General features: G+C 45.8%; 1 protein-coding gene across 6 annotated transcripts in view; it reads right to left on the bottom strand.

Annotated features, from left to right (window-relative positions):
• SYCP2L (synaptonemal complex protein 2 like) overlaps positions 1-18,506 on the bottom strand; it is a 905,846-nt gene that overhangs the window by 177,173 nt on the left and 710,167 nt on the right. For all 6 annotated transcript variants that reach the window (XM_063923155.1, XM_063923158.1, XM_063923156.1 and 3 more), the window contains one exon: positions 11,486-11,541. In XM_063923155.1, coding sequence (XP_063779225.1) covers positions 11,486-11,541 — 56 coding nt within the window. The remainder of the gene's footprint in view (positions 1-11,485; positions 11,542-18,506) is intronic.

Genomic DNA, 18,506 nt, shown 5'->3' with positions numbered 1-18,506 from the left:
CAAGGACATGACAGTGTACTGAAGGCCTAGGGACTGTAGCGTTTGTATGAGGAAAGAGTGGTCCACAGCATCAAGTGCAATAGAGAAATCCAGGAGAATTAGAAAGCAGTAGTGGTCTTTTGATTAAGCAGCAATCACATCATTGACCACTTTGATCAGTGCAGTCTCACTGGAGTGTTGGGAACAACAGCCTGACTGCAGATGATCATGGATGTTGTGTTAGGAAAGAAATTGTGTGAGGTGTGTCTAGGCAAGTCTCTCAAGAGCTTGGAGGGGTGAGAGAGCTGAGAGATGAGAGAGTCTGAGAAAGAATTAGGGTTGGAATTTTCTTTGTTTTTTTTTTTTTCAGAATAGGAGTAATTACTGAATGCTTGAATTAGGATATAAATATACCAGAAGAGATAGAGAGTGAAGATAGTCATAAATTAAAGTTGGGATAAGTACGGGAGACAGACCAGCAGATGTGTGAGAGTACAATACTGTATTAGGAGAGGCATTTGAGAAAAAAAACAATGAGGATAGATAATTCATCTTCATTTGTATGATCAAATAAGCTGCCAGAAGGTTCAGGAAAGGAAATTGAGTAGGAATCTGGCTGAGGAAGTACGCAGATGCCACTTCATGTCTGAGATTTAGAATTTTGCCGCAGATACACAGAGAATACAGGCATGCTGCATATCATTTAAATCAGCAGAGTCTGCTCGTATGTCTTAATCGCATAGCAAAAATAAGACGCCAGACACTACCGAAGTTGCATGGGACCTGTAAGCTCACTTACGCCAGGCATCACCCGCTACACGGCATACTGAGGCAAGATCTACAAGGACACATCTGAAGTCCTAAAACACTCCCTAAATTTCATAAAATATAGGTGTGCCGGTATGAACATAGACAGGTCAGTGGTGTGGTAGAAAGAGTTGGGTGAGGGGTCCCCAGGTGTGTCCTGTCTGGTTTATTATTAAGGTAGTTTCATAGGTCAAGGTTACTATTCACTTTTTTATACTTGCCTTTGCTTAACATTTTGACTTACTGGATACACACATTTTAAATTCTTACGCTCTCATTATATTACCTAATTTGACGTTATGTAAATTTTTTGTTTTGTTTACAGTTTTCTAAGCTTGAATGCTTCACTGTTAGGGGTCTATTCATAAAGCAGTGAAAGAGTGGAAAAGTGTGCCTGTGGAGAAGTTGCCCATGGCAACCAATTAGCTGCTCTGTATTATTTTATAGTATGCAAAGTCTAAATGTTACATCAATGCTGATTGGTTGCCATGGGCAACATCTCCACTGGCTCACGTCTCTACTCTTTTCACTGCTTCATGAACAGACCCCTTAGTTTTTGTATTTACTTGTATGTTTTGTAAAAACCCACAAGACATTTGGGGGCCTATTGGTCATTAAATATTAAGCATTACCTAGATGTACCATAGAGGGATATCAGCAGAGATCTCAAATATCTGCTGCGGTACTTCCATTTCCAACTGCAAATGCAGCCTCCATAGGTTTTTATGGGGGCTACTATGCAGTCACATTTACAGAGCTCTGCAATGGCATTACACTATAGTAGTCGGCTTAAGAAAAGAAGGAGGGTTTCTAACGCGTTTCGTCACGACCTCACGTGACTTTCTCAAAGGGATCCTACTTTTCCTCAGCCGGATTTCATCCACATTGCACCACAGAGCAAGCGAGCTGTCAATGTTTAATTCATTCACGGGACCCTGCTACAAGTCCCATAAAACTGTGTATACTGTGCCGCACATCGATCAGGAACAAGGCGGCAATGCTACATCATTTACACATTCACCACTCAGCTACAAAGAACCAGTGGTCAAGAGAGGCTAGGCTATCTGAAATCAGCGGCAGGTGACACCCCCGTGAGTATCACTACCCGAGGACACTCGGGTCCGGGGATCAGTTAATCCTGCTCACACTGTGCATTGATAGAGTGTAACCTAACACACCGCTACATTGGGTTGCTACATGTTACATAGCTTCATTCCTCGGAATCTCCAGCGTGCTAATTCTATTGTTTCAATTCTTCCGACTGTTATTATTTAAACCAAGTGCCCCTAAAATATAGACTGCACCAGTACCATTAGAATCGTAAAGAGTCTGGAATCTAATTAACAGCCGTTAATACTTCTCATGCAAGGACTTATATGAATTTTTCGGATTTATATTAACTTACATCCTTTTTTTTATTCTTTGTCACTGATATCAGTGTTTTCATATATATTTTACGTATATGACCACTGTATGTTTCATTTTGTTTGTATAAAATATTGACATGTCTATATCCTCGGCTCTCTGGACACTTTTTATAATTGGAAACCTTATTTTTGATCCCATGAGCGCTGCTATATATTCTTGAGATCGTTTGTTCTATTTAAAAATAAGAATTTACTTACCGATAATTCTATTTCTCGTAGTCCGTAGTGGATGCTGGGGACTCCGTCAGGACCATGGGGAAATAGCGGCTCCGCAGGAGACAGGGCACAAAAATAAAGCTTTAGGATTAGGTGGTGTGTACTGGCTCCTCCCCCTATGACCCTCCTCCAAGCCTCAGTTAGGATACTGTGCACGGACGAGCGTACACAATAAGGAAGGATATTGAATCCCGGGTAAGACTCATACCAGCCACACCAATCACACCGTATAACTTGTGATCTGAACTCAGTTAACAGTATGACAAACGTAGGAGCCTCTGAACAGACGGCTCACAACAATAACAACCCGAATTTGTTTGTAACAATAACTATGTACAAGTATTGCAGACAATCCGCACTTGGGATGGGCGCCCAGCATCCACTACGGACTACGAGAAATAGAATTATCGGTAAGTAAATTCTTATTTTCTCTAACGTCCTAAGTGGATGCTGGGGACTCCGTCAGGACCATGGGGATTATACCAAAGCTCCCAAACGGGCGGGAGAGTGCGGATGACTCTGCAGCACCGAATGAGAGAACTCAAGGTCCTCCTCAGCCAGGGTATCAAATTTGTAGAATTTTGCAAACGTGTTTGCCCCTGACCAAGTAGCAGCTCGGCAGAGTTGTAATGCCGAGACCCCCCGGGCAGCCGCCCAGGATGAGCCCACTTTCCTTGTGGAATGGGCCTTGACAGATTTAGGTTGTGGCAAGCCTGCCACAGAATGTGCAAGTTGAATTGTGCTACAAATCCAACGAGCAATCGTCTGCTTAGAAGCAGGAGCACCCATCTTGTTGGGTGCATACAATATAAACAGTGAGTCAGACTTTCTGACTCCCGCCGTTCTTGAAATATATATTTTCAATGCCCGGACCACGTCCAACAACTTGGAATCCTCCAAATCGTTAGTAGCCGCAGGCACCACAATAGGCTGGTTCAGGTGAAACGCTGACACCACCCTAGGCAGAAAATGAGGACGCGTCCGCAGTTCTGCCCTGTCCGTATGGAAAATCAGATATGGGCTCTTATATGATAAAGCCGCCAATTCTGATACTCTCCTGGCTGAAGCCAGGGCCAGTAGCATGGTTACTTTCCATGTAAGATACTTCAACTCCACCGATTTGAGCGGCTCAAACCAATGGGATTTGAGAAAATCCAAGACTACATTAAGATCCCACGGTGCCACTGGGGGCACAACCGGGGGCTGTATATGTAGTACTCCTTTTACAAAAGTCTGGACTTCAGGTACTGAAGCCAATTCTTTCTGGAAGAAAATCGACAGGGCCGAAATTTGAACCTTAATGAACCCCAATTTGAGGCCCATAGACAATCCTGTTTGCAGGAAATGTAGGAATCGACCCAGTTGAAATTCCTCCGTGGGGGCCTTCCTGGCCTCACACCACGCAACATATTTTCTCCAAATGCGGTGATAATGTTGTGCAGTCACCTCCTTCCTGGCTTTTACCAGTGTAGGAATGACCTCTTCCGGAATGCCTTTTTCCCTTAGAATTCGGCGTTCAACCGCCATGTCGTCAAACGCAGCCGCGGTAAGTCTTGGAATAGACACGGTCCCTGCTGAAGCAGGTCCCGTCTTAGAGGTAGAGGCCACGGATCCTCCGTGAGCATCTCTTGAAGTTCCGGGTACCAAGTTCTTCTTGGCCAATCCGGAGCCACTAGTATCGTTCTTACTCCCTTTTGCCGTAAAATTCTCAGTACTTTTGGTATGAGAGGCAGAGGAGGGAACACATACACTGACTGGAACACCCACGGTGTTACCAGAGCGTCCACAGCTATTGCCTGAGGGTCTCTTGACCTGGCGCAATACCTGTCCAGTTTTTTGTTGAGGCGGGACGCCATCATATCCACCATTGGTTTTTCCCAACGGTTCACAATCATGTGGAAGACTTCTGGATGAAGTCCCCACTCTCCCGGGTGTAGATCGTGTCTGCTGAGGAAGTCTGCTTCCCAGTTGTCCACTCCCGGAATGAATACTGCTGACAGTGCTATCACATGATCTTCCGCCCAGCGAAGAATCCTTGCAGCTTCTGCCATTGCTGTCCTGCTTCTTGTGCCGCCCTGTCTGTTTACGTGGGCGACTGCCGTGATGTTGTCCGACTGGATCAACACCGGCTGACCCTGAAGCAGGGGTTTTGCCAGACTTAGAGCATTGTAAATCGCTCTTAGCTCCAGTATATTTATGTGAAGAGACATCTCCAGGCTTGACCATACTCCCTGGAAGTTTCTTCCCTGTGTGACCGCTCCCCAGCCTCTCAGACTGGCATCCGTGGTCACCAGGACCCAGTCCTGTATGCCGAATCTGCGGCCCTCTAACAGATGAGCACTCTGCAACCACCACAGAAGAGACACCCTTGTCCGTGGCGATAAGGTTATCCGCTGATGCATCTGCAGATGTGATCCGGACCATTTGTCCAGCAGATCCCACTGAAAAGTTCGTGCGTGGAATCTGCCGAATGGAATCGCTTCGTAAGAAGCCACCATCTTTCCCAGGACTCTTGTGCATTGATGCACAGACACTTTCCCTGGTTTTAGGAGGTTCCTGACAAGTTCGGATAACTCCCTGGCTTTCTCCTCCGGAAGAAACACCTTTTTCTGAACCGTGTCCAGAATCATTCCCAGGAACAGCAGACGTGTCGTCGGGGTCAACTGAGATTTTGGAAAATTCAGAATCCACCCGTGTTGTTGCAGCACTAGTCGGGTTAGTGCTACTCCGTCCTCCAGCTGTTCTCTGGACCTTGCCCTTATCAGGAGATCGTCCAAGTAAGGGATAATTAATACGCCTCTTCTTCGCAGAAGAATCATCATTTCGGCCATTACCTTGGTAAAGACCCGAGGTGCCGTGGACAATCCAAACGGCAGCGTCTGAAACTGATAATGACAGTTTTGCACCACGAACCTGAGGTACCCTTGATGTGAAGGGCAAATTGGGACATGCAGGTAAGCATCCTTTATGTCCAGGGACACCATAAAGTCCCCTTCTTCCAGATTCGCTATCACTGCTCTGAGTGACTCCATCTTGAACTTGAATTTTTGTATGTACAGGTTCAAAGATTTCAGATTTAGAATAGGTCTTACCGAGCCGTCCGGCTTCGGTACCACAAATAGCGTGGAGTAATACCCCTTTCCCTGTTGTAGGAGGGGTACCTTGACTATCACCTGCTGAGAAAACAGCTTGTGAATGGCTTCCAATACCGTCGCCCTGTCTGAGGGAGACGTTGGCAAAGCAGACTTTAGGAGCCTGCGAGGGGGAGACTTCTCGAATTCCAACCTGTAACCCTGAGATACTACCTGCAGGATCCAGGGGTCCACCTGTGAGCAAGCCCACTGTGCGCTGAAATTCTTGAGTCGACCCCCCACCGCTCCTGAGTCCGCTTGTAAGGCCCCAGCGTCATGCTGAGGGCTTTGCAGAACCCTGAGAGGGCTTCTGTTCCTGGGCAGGGGCTGCTTGCTGCCCTCTCTTACCCCTTCCTCTGCCCCGAGGCAGATATGACTGTCCTTTTGTCCGCTTGTTCTTATAGGACCGAAAGGACTGCGGCTGAAAAGACGGTGTCTTTTTCTGTTGGGAGGGGGTCTGAGGTAAAAAGGTGGATTTTCCGGCAGTTGCCGTGGCCACCAGATCCGATAGACCGACGCCAAATAATTCCTCCCCTTTATACGGCAATACTTCCATATGTCGTTTGGAATCCGCATCACCTGACCACTGTCGCGTCCATAAACTCCTTCTGGCAGATATGGACATCGCATTTACTCTCGATGCCAGAGTGCAAATATCTCTCTGAGCATCTCGCATATAAAGGAAAGCATCCTTTAATTGCTCTATAGTCAATAAAATACTGTCCCTATCCAGGGTATCAATATTTTCAGTCAGGGAATCCAACCAGACGACCCCAGCACTGCACATCCAGGCTGAGGCGATGGCTGGTCGCAGTATAACACCAGTATGTGTGTATATACTTTTTAGGGTAGTTTCCAGTCTCCTATCAGCTGGATTCCTGAGGGCGGCCGTATCAGGAGACGGTAACGCCACTTGTTTTGATAAGCGTGTGAGCGCCTTATCCACCCTAGGGGGTGTTTCCCAGCGCGCCCTAACCTCTGGCGGGAAAGGGTATAATGCTAATAACTTTTTTGAAATTAGCACTTTTCTATCTGGGTTAACCCACGCTTCATCACATACATCATTTAATTCCTCTGATTCAGGAAAAACTACAGGTAGTTTTTTCACCCCCCACATAATACCCCTTTTTGTGGTACTTGCAGTATCAGAGATATGCAAAGCCTCCTTCATTGCCGTGATCATATAACGTGTGGCCCTACTTGAAAATACGTTTGTTTCATCACCGTCGACACTAGATTCAGTGTCTGTGTCTGGGTCTGTGTCGACCGACTGAGGTAAAGGGCGCTTTACAGCCCCTGACGGTGTCTGAGACGCCTGGGCAGGTACTAACTGGTTTGCCGGCCGTCTCATGTCGTCAACTGATTTTTGTAATGTGCTGACATTATCACGTAATTCCATAAACAAAGCCATCCATTCCGGTGTCGACTCCCTGGGGGGTGACATCACCATTATCGGCAATTGCTCTGCCTCCACACCAACATCGTCCTCATACATGTCGACACACACGTACCGACACACAGCAGACACACAGGGAATGCTCTTATCGAAGACAGGACCCCACTAGCCCTTTGGGGAGACAGAGGGAGAGTTTGCCAGCACACACCCAAGCGCTATAATATATATGGGAACAACCTTATATAAGTGTTGTTCCTTATAGCAGCTTACATATATATAAATATCGCCAAAAAATGCCCCCCCTCTCTGTTTTACCCTGTTTCTGTAGTGCAGTGCAGGGGAGAGTCCTGGGAGCCTTCCTCACAGCGGAGCTGAGCAGGAAAATGGCGCTGTGTGCTGAGGAGAATAAGCCCCGCCCCCTATTTCGGCGGGCTTTTCTCCCGGAGTTTTAGATATCTGGCATGGGTTAAATACATACATATAGCCTCAATGGCTATATGTGATGTATTCTTTTGCCATAAAGGTATTAAATATTGCTGCCCAGGGCGCCCCCAGCAGCGCCCTGCACCCTCCGTGACCGCTTGGTGTGAAGTGTGTGACAACAATGGCGCACAGCTGCAGTGCTGTGCGCTACCTTCATGAAGACTGAAGAGCCTTCTGCCGCCTGTTTCCGGACCTTCAATCTTCAGCATCTGTAAGGGGGGTCGGCGGCGCGGCTCCGGGACGAACCCCAGGGTGAGACCTGTGTTCAGACTCCCTCTGGAGCTAATGGTGTCCAGTAGCCTAAGAATCCAATCCATCCTGCACGCAAGTGAGTTGAAATTCTCTCCCCTAAGTCCCTCGATGCAGTGAGCCTGTTGCCAGCAGGACTCACTGAAAATAAAAAACCTAAGAACTTTTTCTAAGCAGCTCTTTAGGAGAGCCACCTAGATTGCACCCTGCTCGGACGGGCACAAAAACCTAACTGAGGCTTGGAGGAGGGTCATAGGGGGAGGAGCCAGTACACACCACCTAATCCTAAAGCTTTATTTTTGTGCCCTGTCTCCTGCGGAGCCGCTATTTCCCCATGGTCCTGACGGAGTCCCCAGCATCCACTTAGGACGTTAGAGAAATAGGGGTTAAACACAGGCGAACGTGGGATCACAACTATATGATTTATTCGATCCATATACCAGCACAATATACACAGGCGTTTTAATTTCTGTTTTATTACCTCTTACAGATATAACAGCTGAACACGCTTGTGGCATTCTTTTAAACTAAGGAAATCAAATATTGTTTGGGAAGTTCTTTCCAGCACTGTTGCAGAAGTTCCCAGAAATGTGCTGCACGTACAGGCTTGCTTAGCATTTACCCTCCTGTCCAGTTCATCCCAAACCAGCTCAACAGGGTTTCTGTCTCAATACAGTGCTGTCCATTCCATGGTTTGAAGCCTACACATCTTGTTGTTTACTGTGAAGTTAGTTGACATACGGGTGTATTCAACTGAAGTCAGAACTGCCGTCAAGTCGGAAAGCAGTTTCCGACATTTTTAGGTCGAATCATGATTCAACCTATTCAATGGAGCTGCCGTTTTTCTGAGCTGTCGGCAATTCCGACTTGTCAGAAAACACGTGGGTCGGCGGATTAGCCGAAGTTCAACGTGTTTTGTCAAATTAGCGGCCAATTCCAACATGTTTTTGGCCCGTTTTTGACAATGCTGATCCGACTTCAAAATAAGTCGGATCAGCTTTTGTCGAAAATGGGCAAAACATGTTGGAAATGCCCGCTAATTGAATACTGCTCTGTCGGATCCTCTCTGTTGGAGAGGATCCACCATGCATTGAATAGACCCCATAGCCTAGAGGCAAAGTTGGGTCATTATCATGTGAGAGAGAAATCCGTGACAAACTAGGCATGGGCCAGAGGGTATTGAATGGTGCTGCATAATGCTGTGGTAGTCTTTTTGGTTCAGGGCGCCAGTCGCTCTATGCAAGTCACTAACTCTGGATCCAACAACAAAGACCCCAGACCATCGCGCTATCTACTCCATGTTTGTGCTTACTGTTTTGTGTGTTATCCCTTGTTGAAGCCCCATGGATGGTTAAACGTTACAGTATGTTAATCTTTTTTATCAGTTCTTGAGTACTGATAGATTGTGTGTGGGACCTTCTGCTGTACCTCTTATTACTAAACATAAATGTTAAACCATAATAACACTTCTTGCTGATATGGTATATTATGATTGTTCAAATGTGTCGGATAAGCTGTGTAGACTATTCAGGGGGCTATGGTTGACTTATTTGCATAACCATGTATTTATATTGTATTCTATTTTAAGCCCCAGCATTCTTAGGGTATATATCCATCTACCATAGCTTTGCCTTTACTTATTGAATGTAGGAAGCCCCCTCCTCTCCAGTTTTGGATTGGTTTGTCAATAACCAAAATTTGTAAACCTCTTGGGTCTGAATTGTGTGTCTTCCAATGTCCGGAACAAGAAAGGCTATCTAGGAACAGTGTAAGGAATTAGTATGTGTGCATAATAACAAGAAAGAATGCCTATAGTGTATGAGAGCATTCCTACAAGACATACAATTCCTAACAGGCACCATTCACAAAGACGTATGTAAGCTAGATGTTGATATTTTATAGCCTTTCTCCATACAAACACACTGCTGGGCCACTCACACATACAAACAAAAGTGGTGCATTTCCACCTATATGAACAGCTGAAGATGCCTCCTGGTTAGCAGTAGTAGAATATGTGACATGTTTATGCCAAGATCACAAACCTGCTTTGATTTAATTTTTGTATTTATTGATATGGCGCCCTTATAATCCCTTGTACCGACAGCAGCTGCCCGTCGAAGGACGCTGGCACACGGAGTTAATGGACTCCATTGCCCTCCCACATTGCCCTGTCTGCCCCTAATGGACATAGAGACCATTATCACAAACCCTTTATGATCAAACTTAGCAGAGACTGCCACCCGGTGGACATTTAAGGTAATTACAAAAGGAATAATATTCTAGTTGCACAGTGAACTGTATACTGCACTTGAACTGTGTTCTGTATTCTTACACATTACTGTTTTACACACAACTGGTGATAATGTTATGACTGTTAACTACTGTGAATTGTATTTGCTTTTGAACAATTAATCCCACTTACTTCCAACAGCTTCACAAAATTGAGGAGTAAATGTATTCATGTAAATGTATTGATCGTGCTGCTATAACACTTCCTGCTTCACCTCATTACCGATGGCGAAACCCGAAGGGATATCGACAAGATGCAAGAACATCTTGTCTGCCGAAGCGGGGAAGTGAAAACTCCTCCCTCTGACAATGCCCCCCCTGAGCACACAGCCCATTAGCTCAGTGCTGATGCGCTGCATCTCCCGGTCTGCTCCACTGCGCATATGCACGATCCCACTACTCACACAAGATACCCTGCACAGTCCGGAGCCTGCGCCCGCCACAGGCAGGGACAGCTCTGTCACTGGTGTGGCAATAGGGCATCGTCACCTGCAGCTGTCTAAATTGATAACTGCAGGTGTCGGATAGCTGCATCGCCAATGCATATCGGCATGCTATCTTACAGATGGCAGCGCCGATATCCCAGTCATGTACCGCAATCGAGCACATTCATACATGGGGGAGAAGCGGTACAGCACACAACGTATGTCTGTGCGCTCACTGTATATAAAGCGTGAATTCATGCAGGATAACCTGTACCAATGGACACAGTACTGTGTCTTTTGCTGTGACTATCAATAACTCTAAGAACTGTAACTGTTGGAGTTACCAGATGATCCAACTGGGCTCCTGACATTACCCACCTGCCTCACTTAGCGGAAAGGGATATACAAACTAAAGAAAAGAGTCACATTATATACATTCCGGAGGGAGTGCTGCTCAGTTGATTAAGGACTTAACCCACACAGTATAGTAGCCACCGAGCTGACATGGAAACGCTTCTATAGATTCTATTGTATTTTAGTTTGTTAAACTGGGAGACCTATATCACCATCACTAATTCAGCCTTCTCTAAAGTCTTAACGTTTGTCAGGAAAGTCACCATACTGTATCTCTGAAATAAAGAGGGACATTTACCCAACATGATCGGTGTCGTTTTGCTAAAATAAGACAAGGGAGTGTTAATCTTGTTAAACAGATGCAGTATCAATTATCCGATATCAATCATCCGATAGTAGTAGACAAGTCAGGACCGGATTTGCACCTGCCTGAGTTCCATCGTCATAGGGATTGTCCTCTGTATAGCTTAACTTTGCCTCTTAAACATGCAGCAGTTCCAAGGACAAGAACACAACAGCACTGTTTGCCAGCCCCAAAACTGAAAAGTAGTAGTCCGGCAGTATGATGGAGGGGTGCAAGCTGACCTATTCCCCATGAAGTTTTAAGACATAACATTACAGCATGGTACCAGAAAAGTTACTGTCTATATGCATAGACTGGTTGCCTGACTTTTATGGCTAACATTCACTGCAGGCTAGCGCACACAGAAAATGTAACAAAATACATACACTTTTTTTGGCTTCCATTTCTTCATCACTGCTACTTTCTGAAGATAACGGCAGCACTGAAAGACAAACAAAACTCAGTAGGAGTATACATTCGCTATCATCCACATTGAGCTTCTCAATTACTCCAATTATTACTTATTAACAGCAGGCTTATAGCAAAATACAATATTCTAAAAATGGACCATTGGCAGAAGTAAATGTACTGTATGTACAGTACGAGATCTCTCTCTCTCTTTCTCTCTCTACATATATATATATATATATATATATATATATATACACACATATATATATATATATATATATATATATATATACATACACACACACACACACACACACACACATATATATACATTGATGAAGTCTGAAGGACGAAACGCGTTGGGTGTACCTCTGCTGACTCTCCATCTCTAAAGATAAGCAACACTCCCTTATCTTAAAAACATATATATCAGTTTTTATATTTGAAGTTTTTAGATCTATGAACTTTTATCCTGGGTTCTAGCTAATTTGCACATAGCCATTTCTATTTGCACCTTGTATTTTTAAAGGGGGAAAAAAATATTTTTATATTTTTTATTCTCCATATTTTTACCCAATATCATGTCTTAAATTGTATAAATAAATATTATGTCTTTTTATATATAAACCGTATCCGGTAACATTCTTCATTTTTATATTTATATATTAGACACTGCCAGTCGCTGATACCCCTATCCCCCCCTTTTCCCATATATATATATATATATATACACACACACACACACACACACACACACACACAGTAATGAATTATGATTGTAGTATAAGTACCCTACAATACAGCTAAAGTCTACCACTTTCATTAAGAATAGGAACATGATTTCTTTATGATTTTTAGATACACATGCATATTGACCATGTCAAATAGGGGGAATTACAGGAGACATTTTCAAGCCTACATAAGAAACTCGGACGTGACTTTCCAGCACATAGTGAAAAGAGGACAGCTGAAAAGACATTCCTGAGAGCTCAATTAGGAGCTTTCAGAAAAGGAAAGTATCCCCAGTGTTGAGAAGTATATACAATAGTAATCTCTATAATGTATGTGACACTTTGGCAGTGACTAGACAATTCATTTACACCCCTGAGAGCATAGGTTAGTATTACTGGACTGTTCAGAAGAGTATCACAACCATATCATTGACAACAACAATGTTCACAGGAGAACCAGAGTGTGTAGAAAAAATAAGATTTTAAACCTACCGGTAAATCTTTTTCTCGTAGTCCGTAGAGGATGCTGGGGTCTCCGTAAGGACCATGGGGAGAGACGGGCTCCGCAGGAGACATGGGCACTTTAAGAAAGACTTTGACTCTGGGTGTGCACTGGCTCCTCCCTCTATGCCCTTCCTCCAGACCTCAGTTAGAGAAACTGTGCCCAGAGGAGACGGACAGTACGAGGAAAGGATTTTAGTTAATCCAAGGGCAAGATTCATACCAGCCACACCAATCACACCGTATAACTTGTGATATACTATCTAGTTAACAGTATGAAAAAACAACATATCATCGGTCCAAAACCGATGAAACTATAACATAACCCTTATGTAAGCAATAACTAAATACAAGTCTTGCAGAAGTAGTCCGCACTTGGGACGGGCGCCCAGCATCCTCTACGGACTACGAGAAAAAGATTTACCGGTAGGTTTAAAATCTTATTTTCTCTAACGTCCTAGAGGATGCTGGGGACTCCGTAAGGACCATGGGGATTATACCAAAGCTCCCAAACGGGCGGGAGAGTGCGGATGACTCTGCAGCACCGATTGAGCAAACAGGAGGTCCTCCTCAGCCAGGGTATCAAACTTATAGAACTTTGCAAAGGTGTTTGACCCCGACCAAGTAGCAGCTCGGCACAGCTGTAGTGCCGAGACCCCTCGGGCAGCCGCCCAAGACGAGCCCACCTTCCTAGTGGAATGGGCCTTAACCGATTTCGGTAACGGCAATCCTGCCGTAGAATGCGCCTGCTGAATCGTGTTACAGATCCAGCGAGCAATAGTCTGCTTTGAAGCGGGCCCGCCAACCTTGTTGGCTGCATACAGGACAAACAGTGCTTCTGTTTTTCTGATCCTAGCCGTTCTGGCCACGTAAATTTTCAAAACCCTGACCACATCCAGGGACTCGGAATCCTCCAAGTCACGTGTAGCCACAGGCACGACAATAGGTTGGTTCATATGAAAGGATGAGACCACCTTAGGTAGGAATTGAGGACGGGTCCGCAATTCCGCTCTATCCATATGGAAAACCAGATAGGGGCTTTTATGTGATAAAGCCGCCAATTCCGAAACTCGCCTAGCCGAAACCAAGGCTAACAACATGACCACCTTCCAAGTGAGATATTTCAACTCCACTGTTTTAAGTGGTTCAAACCAATGTGACTTAAGGAAACTTAACACTACGTTAAGATCCCAAGGCGCCACCGGAGGTACAAAAAGGAGGCTTAATATACAGTACTCCCTTCACAAAAGTCTGTACTTCAGGTAGAGAGGCCAATTCCTTTTGAAAGAAAATGGATAAGGCCGAAATCTGAACTTTAATGGAGCCTAATTTTAGCCCCAAATTCACTCCAGTTTGTAGGAAGTGAAGAAAACGGCCTAGATGGAATTCTGCCGTAGGAGCATTCCTGGCTTCACACCAAGAAACATATTTACGCCATATTCGGATCCGGCGTTCAACCGCCATGCCGTCAAACGCAGCCGCGGTAAGTCTTGGAACAGACAGGGACCTTGTTGTAACAGGTCCTGCCTTTCGAGGAAGAGGCCACGGATCTTCTGTGAGCATTTCCTGCAGATCCGGATACCAGGTCCTTCGTGGCCAATCCGGAACAATGAGTATTGTTCTCACTCCTCTTTTTCTTATTATCCTCAACACCTTGGGTATGAGAGGAAGAGGAGGAAACACATAGACCGACTGGAACACCCACGGTGTCACTAGGGCGTCCACAGCTACCGCCTGAGGGTCTCTTGACCTGGCGCAATACCTTTGTAGCTTTTTGTTGAGACGGGACGCCATCGTGTCTATTTGGGGCAGTCCCCACCGACTTGCAATCTGCGCGAAGACTTCTTGATGAAGTCCCCACTCTCCCGGATGCAGGTCGTGTCTGCTGAGGAAGTCTGCTTCCCAGTTGTCCACTCCCGGAATAAACACTGCTGACAGAGCGCTTACATGATTCTCCGCCCAGCGAAGAATTCTGGTGGCTTCCGCCATCGCCAACCTGCTCCTTGTGCCGCCTTGGCGGTTTACATGAGCTACTGCGGTGACGTTGTCTGACTGGATCAGAACTGGTCGATCGCGAAGTAAGATCTCCGCTTGACGTAGGGCGTTGTATATGGCCCTTAGTTCCAGGATGTTGATGTGAAGACAAGTCTCTTGACTTGACCAAAGGCCTTGGAAATTTCTTCCCTGTGTGACTGCTCCCCAACCTCGGATGCTCGCGTCCGTGGTCACCAGGATCCAGTCCTGAATGCCGAACCTGCGGCCCTCTAGAAGGTGAGCACTTTTCAGCCACCACAGGAGAGATACTCTGGCCCTGGGGGACAGGGTGATCCGCTGATGCATTTGCAGATGTGACCCGGACCATTTGTCCAATAGGTTCCATTGGAATGTCCTTGCATGGAATCTGCCGTAGGGAATGGCTTCGTGTGTCGCCACCATTTTTCCCAGGACTTGAGTGCAATGACGTATTGACACTTGTTTTGGCTTCAACAGGTTCATGACTAGAGTCATGAGTTCCTGCGCTTTTTCTGTCGGAAGAAAAATCCTCTTCTGGTCTGTGTCCAGAATCATGCCCAAGAAGGGCAGACGAGTTGTGGGATTCAGCTGCGACTTTGGAATATTGAAGTACGGGATAATTGTGACACCCTGCTTGCGCAGGAGCACCATCATTTCCGCCATTACCTTGGTGAAAATCCTCGGCCGTGGAAAGCCCAAACGGCAACGTCTGAAATTGGTAATGACAATCCTGTACTGCAAATCTCAGGTACGCCTGATGAGGAGGATATATGGGAACATGCAGGTATGCATCCTTTATGTCCAGAGATACCATAAAATCTCCCCCTTCCAGGCTGGCGATGACCGCTCTGAGCGATTCCATCTTGAACTTGAACCGTTTTAAGTAAAGGTTCAGGGATTTTAAATTCAAAATGGGTCTGACCGAACCGTCCGGTTTCGGGACCACAAACAGAGTGGAGTAGTACCCCTTCCCTCTTTGAAGCAGGGGAACCTCTACCACCACTTGTTGAAGACACAATTCGTGAATCGCATGTAACACTAGCTCCCTTTCCAGGGGGGAAGTCGGTAGGGCCGATTTGAAAAACCGGCGAGGAGGCACCTCTTCGAATTCCAACTTGTAACCCTGGGAAGCAATTTCTATTGCCCAGGGATCCACCTGTGAGTGAACCCAGATGTGGCTGAAATTTCGGAGACGCGCCCCCACCGGGCCTAGCTCCGCCTGTGGAGCCCCAGCGTCATGCGGTGGATTTAGTGGAAGCCGGGGAGGATTTCTGTTCCTGGGAACTAGCTGTGTTGTGCAGCTTCCTTCCCTCTGCCCTTACCTGTGGCAAGAAAGGACGATCCACGTACTCTCTTGCTTTTATTGGAACGAAAGGACTGCATTTGACAATGAGGCGCTTTCTTAGATTGTGAGGGAATATATGGCAAAAAATTTGATTTACCTGACGTAGCCGTGGAGACGAGGTCCGAGAGGCCCTCTCCAAACAATTCCTCACCCTTGTAAGGCAACAACTCCATTTGTCTCTTGGAGTCGGCATCACCTGACCACTGTCGGGTCCATAAGACACGCCTAGCAGAAATAGACATAGCGTTTATCCTGGAACCAAGTAAACTAATGTCTCTTTGAGCATCGCTCATATATAAGACAGCATCTTTTATATGCCCTAGGGTCATTAAAATGGTATCCTTATCAAGGGTCTCAATATCCGCTGATAAGGAATCTGTCCATGCTGCTACAGCACTACAAACCCAGGCCGACGCAATAGCCGATCTGAGTAATGTACCAGAATGTGTGTAAATGGACTTCAAGGTAACCTCCTGCTTGCGGTCAGCAGGATCCTTGAGGGTAGCCGAATCTTGGGATGGAAGCGCTATCTTTTTTGATAAGCGCGTCAAAGCTTTGTCTACCCTAGGGGAGGATTCCCACCGGATTCTGTCCTGCGACGGGAAAGGATAAGCTATTAGAATCCTTTTGGGAATCTGCATTTTTTTGTCTGGAGTTTCCCACGCTTTTTCGCATAATTCGTTCAGCTCATGTGATGAGGGAAAGGTGTCCTCAGGTTTCTTTCCCTTATATATGTGTACCCTCGTGTCAGGGACAGGGGGTTCCTCAGTGATATGCAAAACATCTTTTATTGCGATAATCATATATCGAATACATTTATCCACCTTTGGCTGTAATTTTGCATCATCGTAGTCGACACTGGAGTCTGAATCCGTGTCGGTATCTGTGTCAACTATTTGGGATAGTGGGCGCTTCTGAGACCCCGAAGGACCAGGCGACATTGGGACAGGCATGGGTTGACTCCCTGACTGTACCCCCGCTTCAGCTTTGTCTAATCTTTTGTGCAATAAAATAAGAATTTACTTACCGGTAAATCTATTTCTCGTAGTCCGTAGTGGATGCTGGGGACTCCGTAAGGACCATGGGGAATAGAAGGGCTCCGCAGGAGACATGGGCACTTTAAGAAAGAATTTAGATTCTGGTGTGCTCTGGCTCCTCCCTCTATGACCCTCCTCCAGACCTCAGCTAAAGAAACTGTGCCCGGAAGAGCGGACAGTACAAGGAAAGGATTTTGGTAATCCAGGGCAAGATACATACCAGCCATACCAGCCACACCAATCACACCGTATAACTTGTGATAACTTTACCCAATTAACAGTATGAACAACAATAGAGCATCAGATCAACCTTGATGCAACTATAACATAACCCTTATTTAAGCAATAACTATATACAAGCATTGCAGAATAAGTCCGCAATTGGGACGGGCGCCCAGCATCCACAACGGAGTACGAGAAATAGATTTACCGGTAAGTAAAATCTTATTTTCTCTAACGTCCTAGTGGATGCTGGGGACTCCGTAAGGACCATGGGGATTATACCAAAGCTCCCAAACGGGCGGGAGAGTGCGGATGACTCTGCAGAACCAAATGAGCAAACACAAGGTCCTCCTCAGCCAGGGTATCAAACTTGTAGCAAAAAAAAACCAAGTGGCGCTTAACAATCATATAGTATAAAATATTTAATAAGAATGCACATAAAATACAATGCAACAACCTCCCGGGGGTGTAATACAATTATTAAAACATCACAATAATGTTGTATAACCGTATGATAAATACGAGCACCTGGTGTTTAATTAAAGTGCAGGTTGGAAACGTAAAATTAGCCACTGTTAACACAGAAGTCTCAGGATTATACAAGAAACAATATGTACACACTTAAATGTGCGGCTACAGAATAATTTCCAGATATGTAGCTCACAGTGGCATGCCCACAGGATAATACCCGTGACCCGGGTTGAAGTGTGTTTGTTCAACAAATATGAGCAGTGTAAACGGATGTTGAAAAAAGTACAAAATAAAAATAAGGTAAATGAACCTGTTACCGCTGGGCAGGAGCTTTCGATTCCTGCTCCCTGGTGCTGTCCCGTTAGCCAGGGTATTGATGTACACCAGAGCCTCAGCGGGGTGGAGCGGTATAGAAATGCACAGGAGACTTGCCCCTGGCGTCTTCACCGAGACGTTACTGCATGCGGGAGCTCCGTATCCTCTTTCACATAGGTCGTTTGCCGATGGAGCCGAGGTGGCAGGTGTCCGGCCAGAAGCACCAATCAACAGCCCGTCCAACTCTCGTGCCACTGGTTAGTGTGGCGGCGGCTAGAGCTGAAAGCCGTGCGGGATGGAAGCTGCGGGCTGGGGTGCTTATGCTGCAGCCGTCGGTCTGGTTTCCCGTACACGGCTCAGA

Source organism: Pseudophryne corroboree, chromosome 5, assembly GCF_028390025.1.
Source record: "Pseudophryne corroboree isolate aPseCor3 chromosome 5, aPseCor3.hap2, whole genome shotgun sequence".
Lineage (NCBI taxonomy): Eukaryota > Metazoa > Chordata > Amphibia > Anura > Myobatrachidae > Pseudophryne > Pseudophryne corroboree.
Note: the sequence above shows the minus strand (reverse complement) of the source record. Positions and strands in the feature narration are given on the sequence as shown.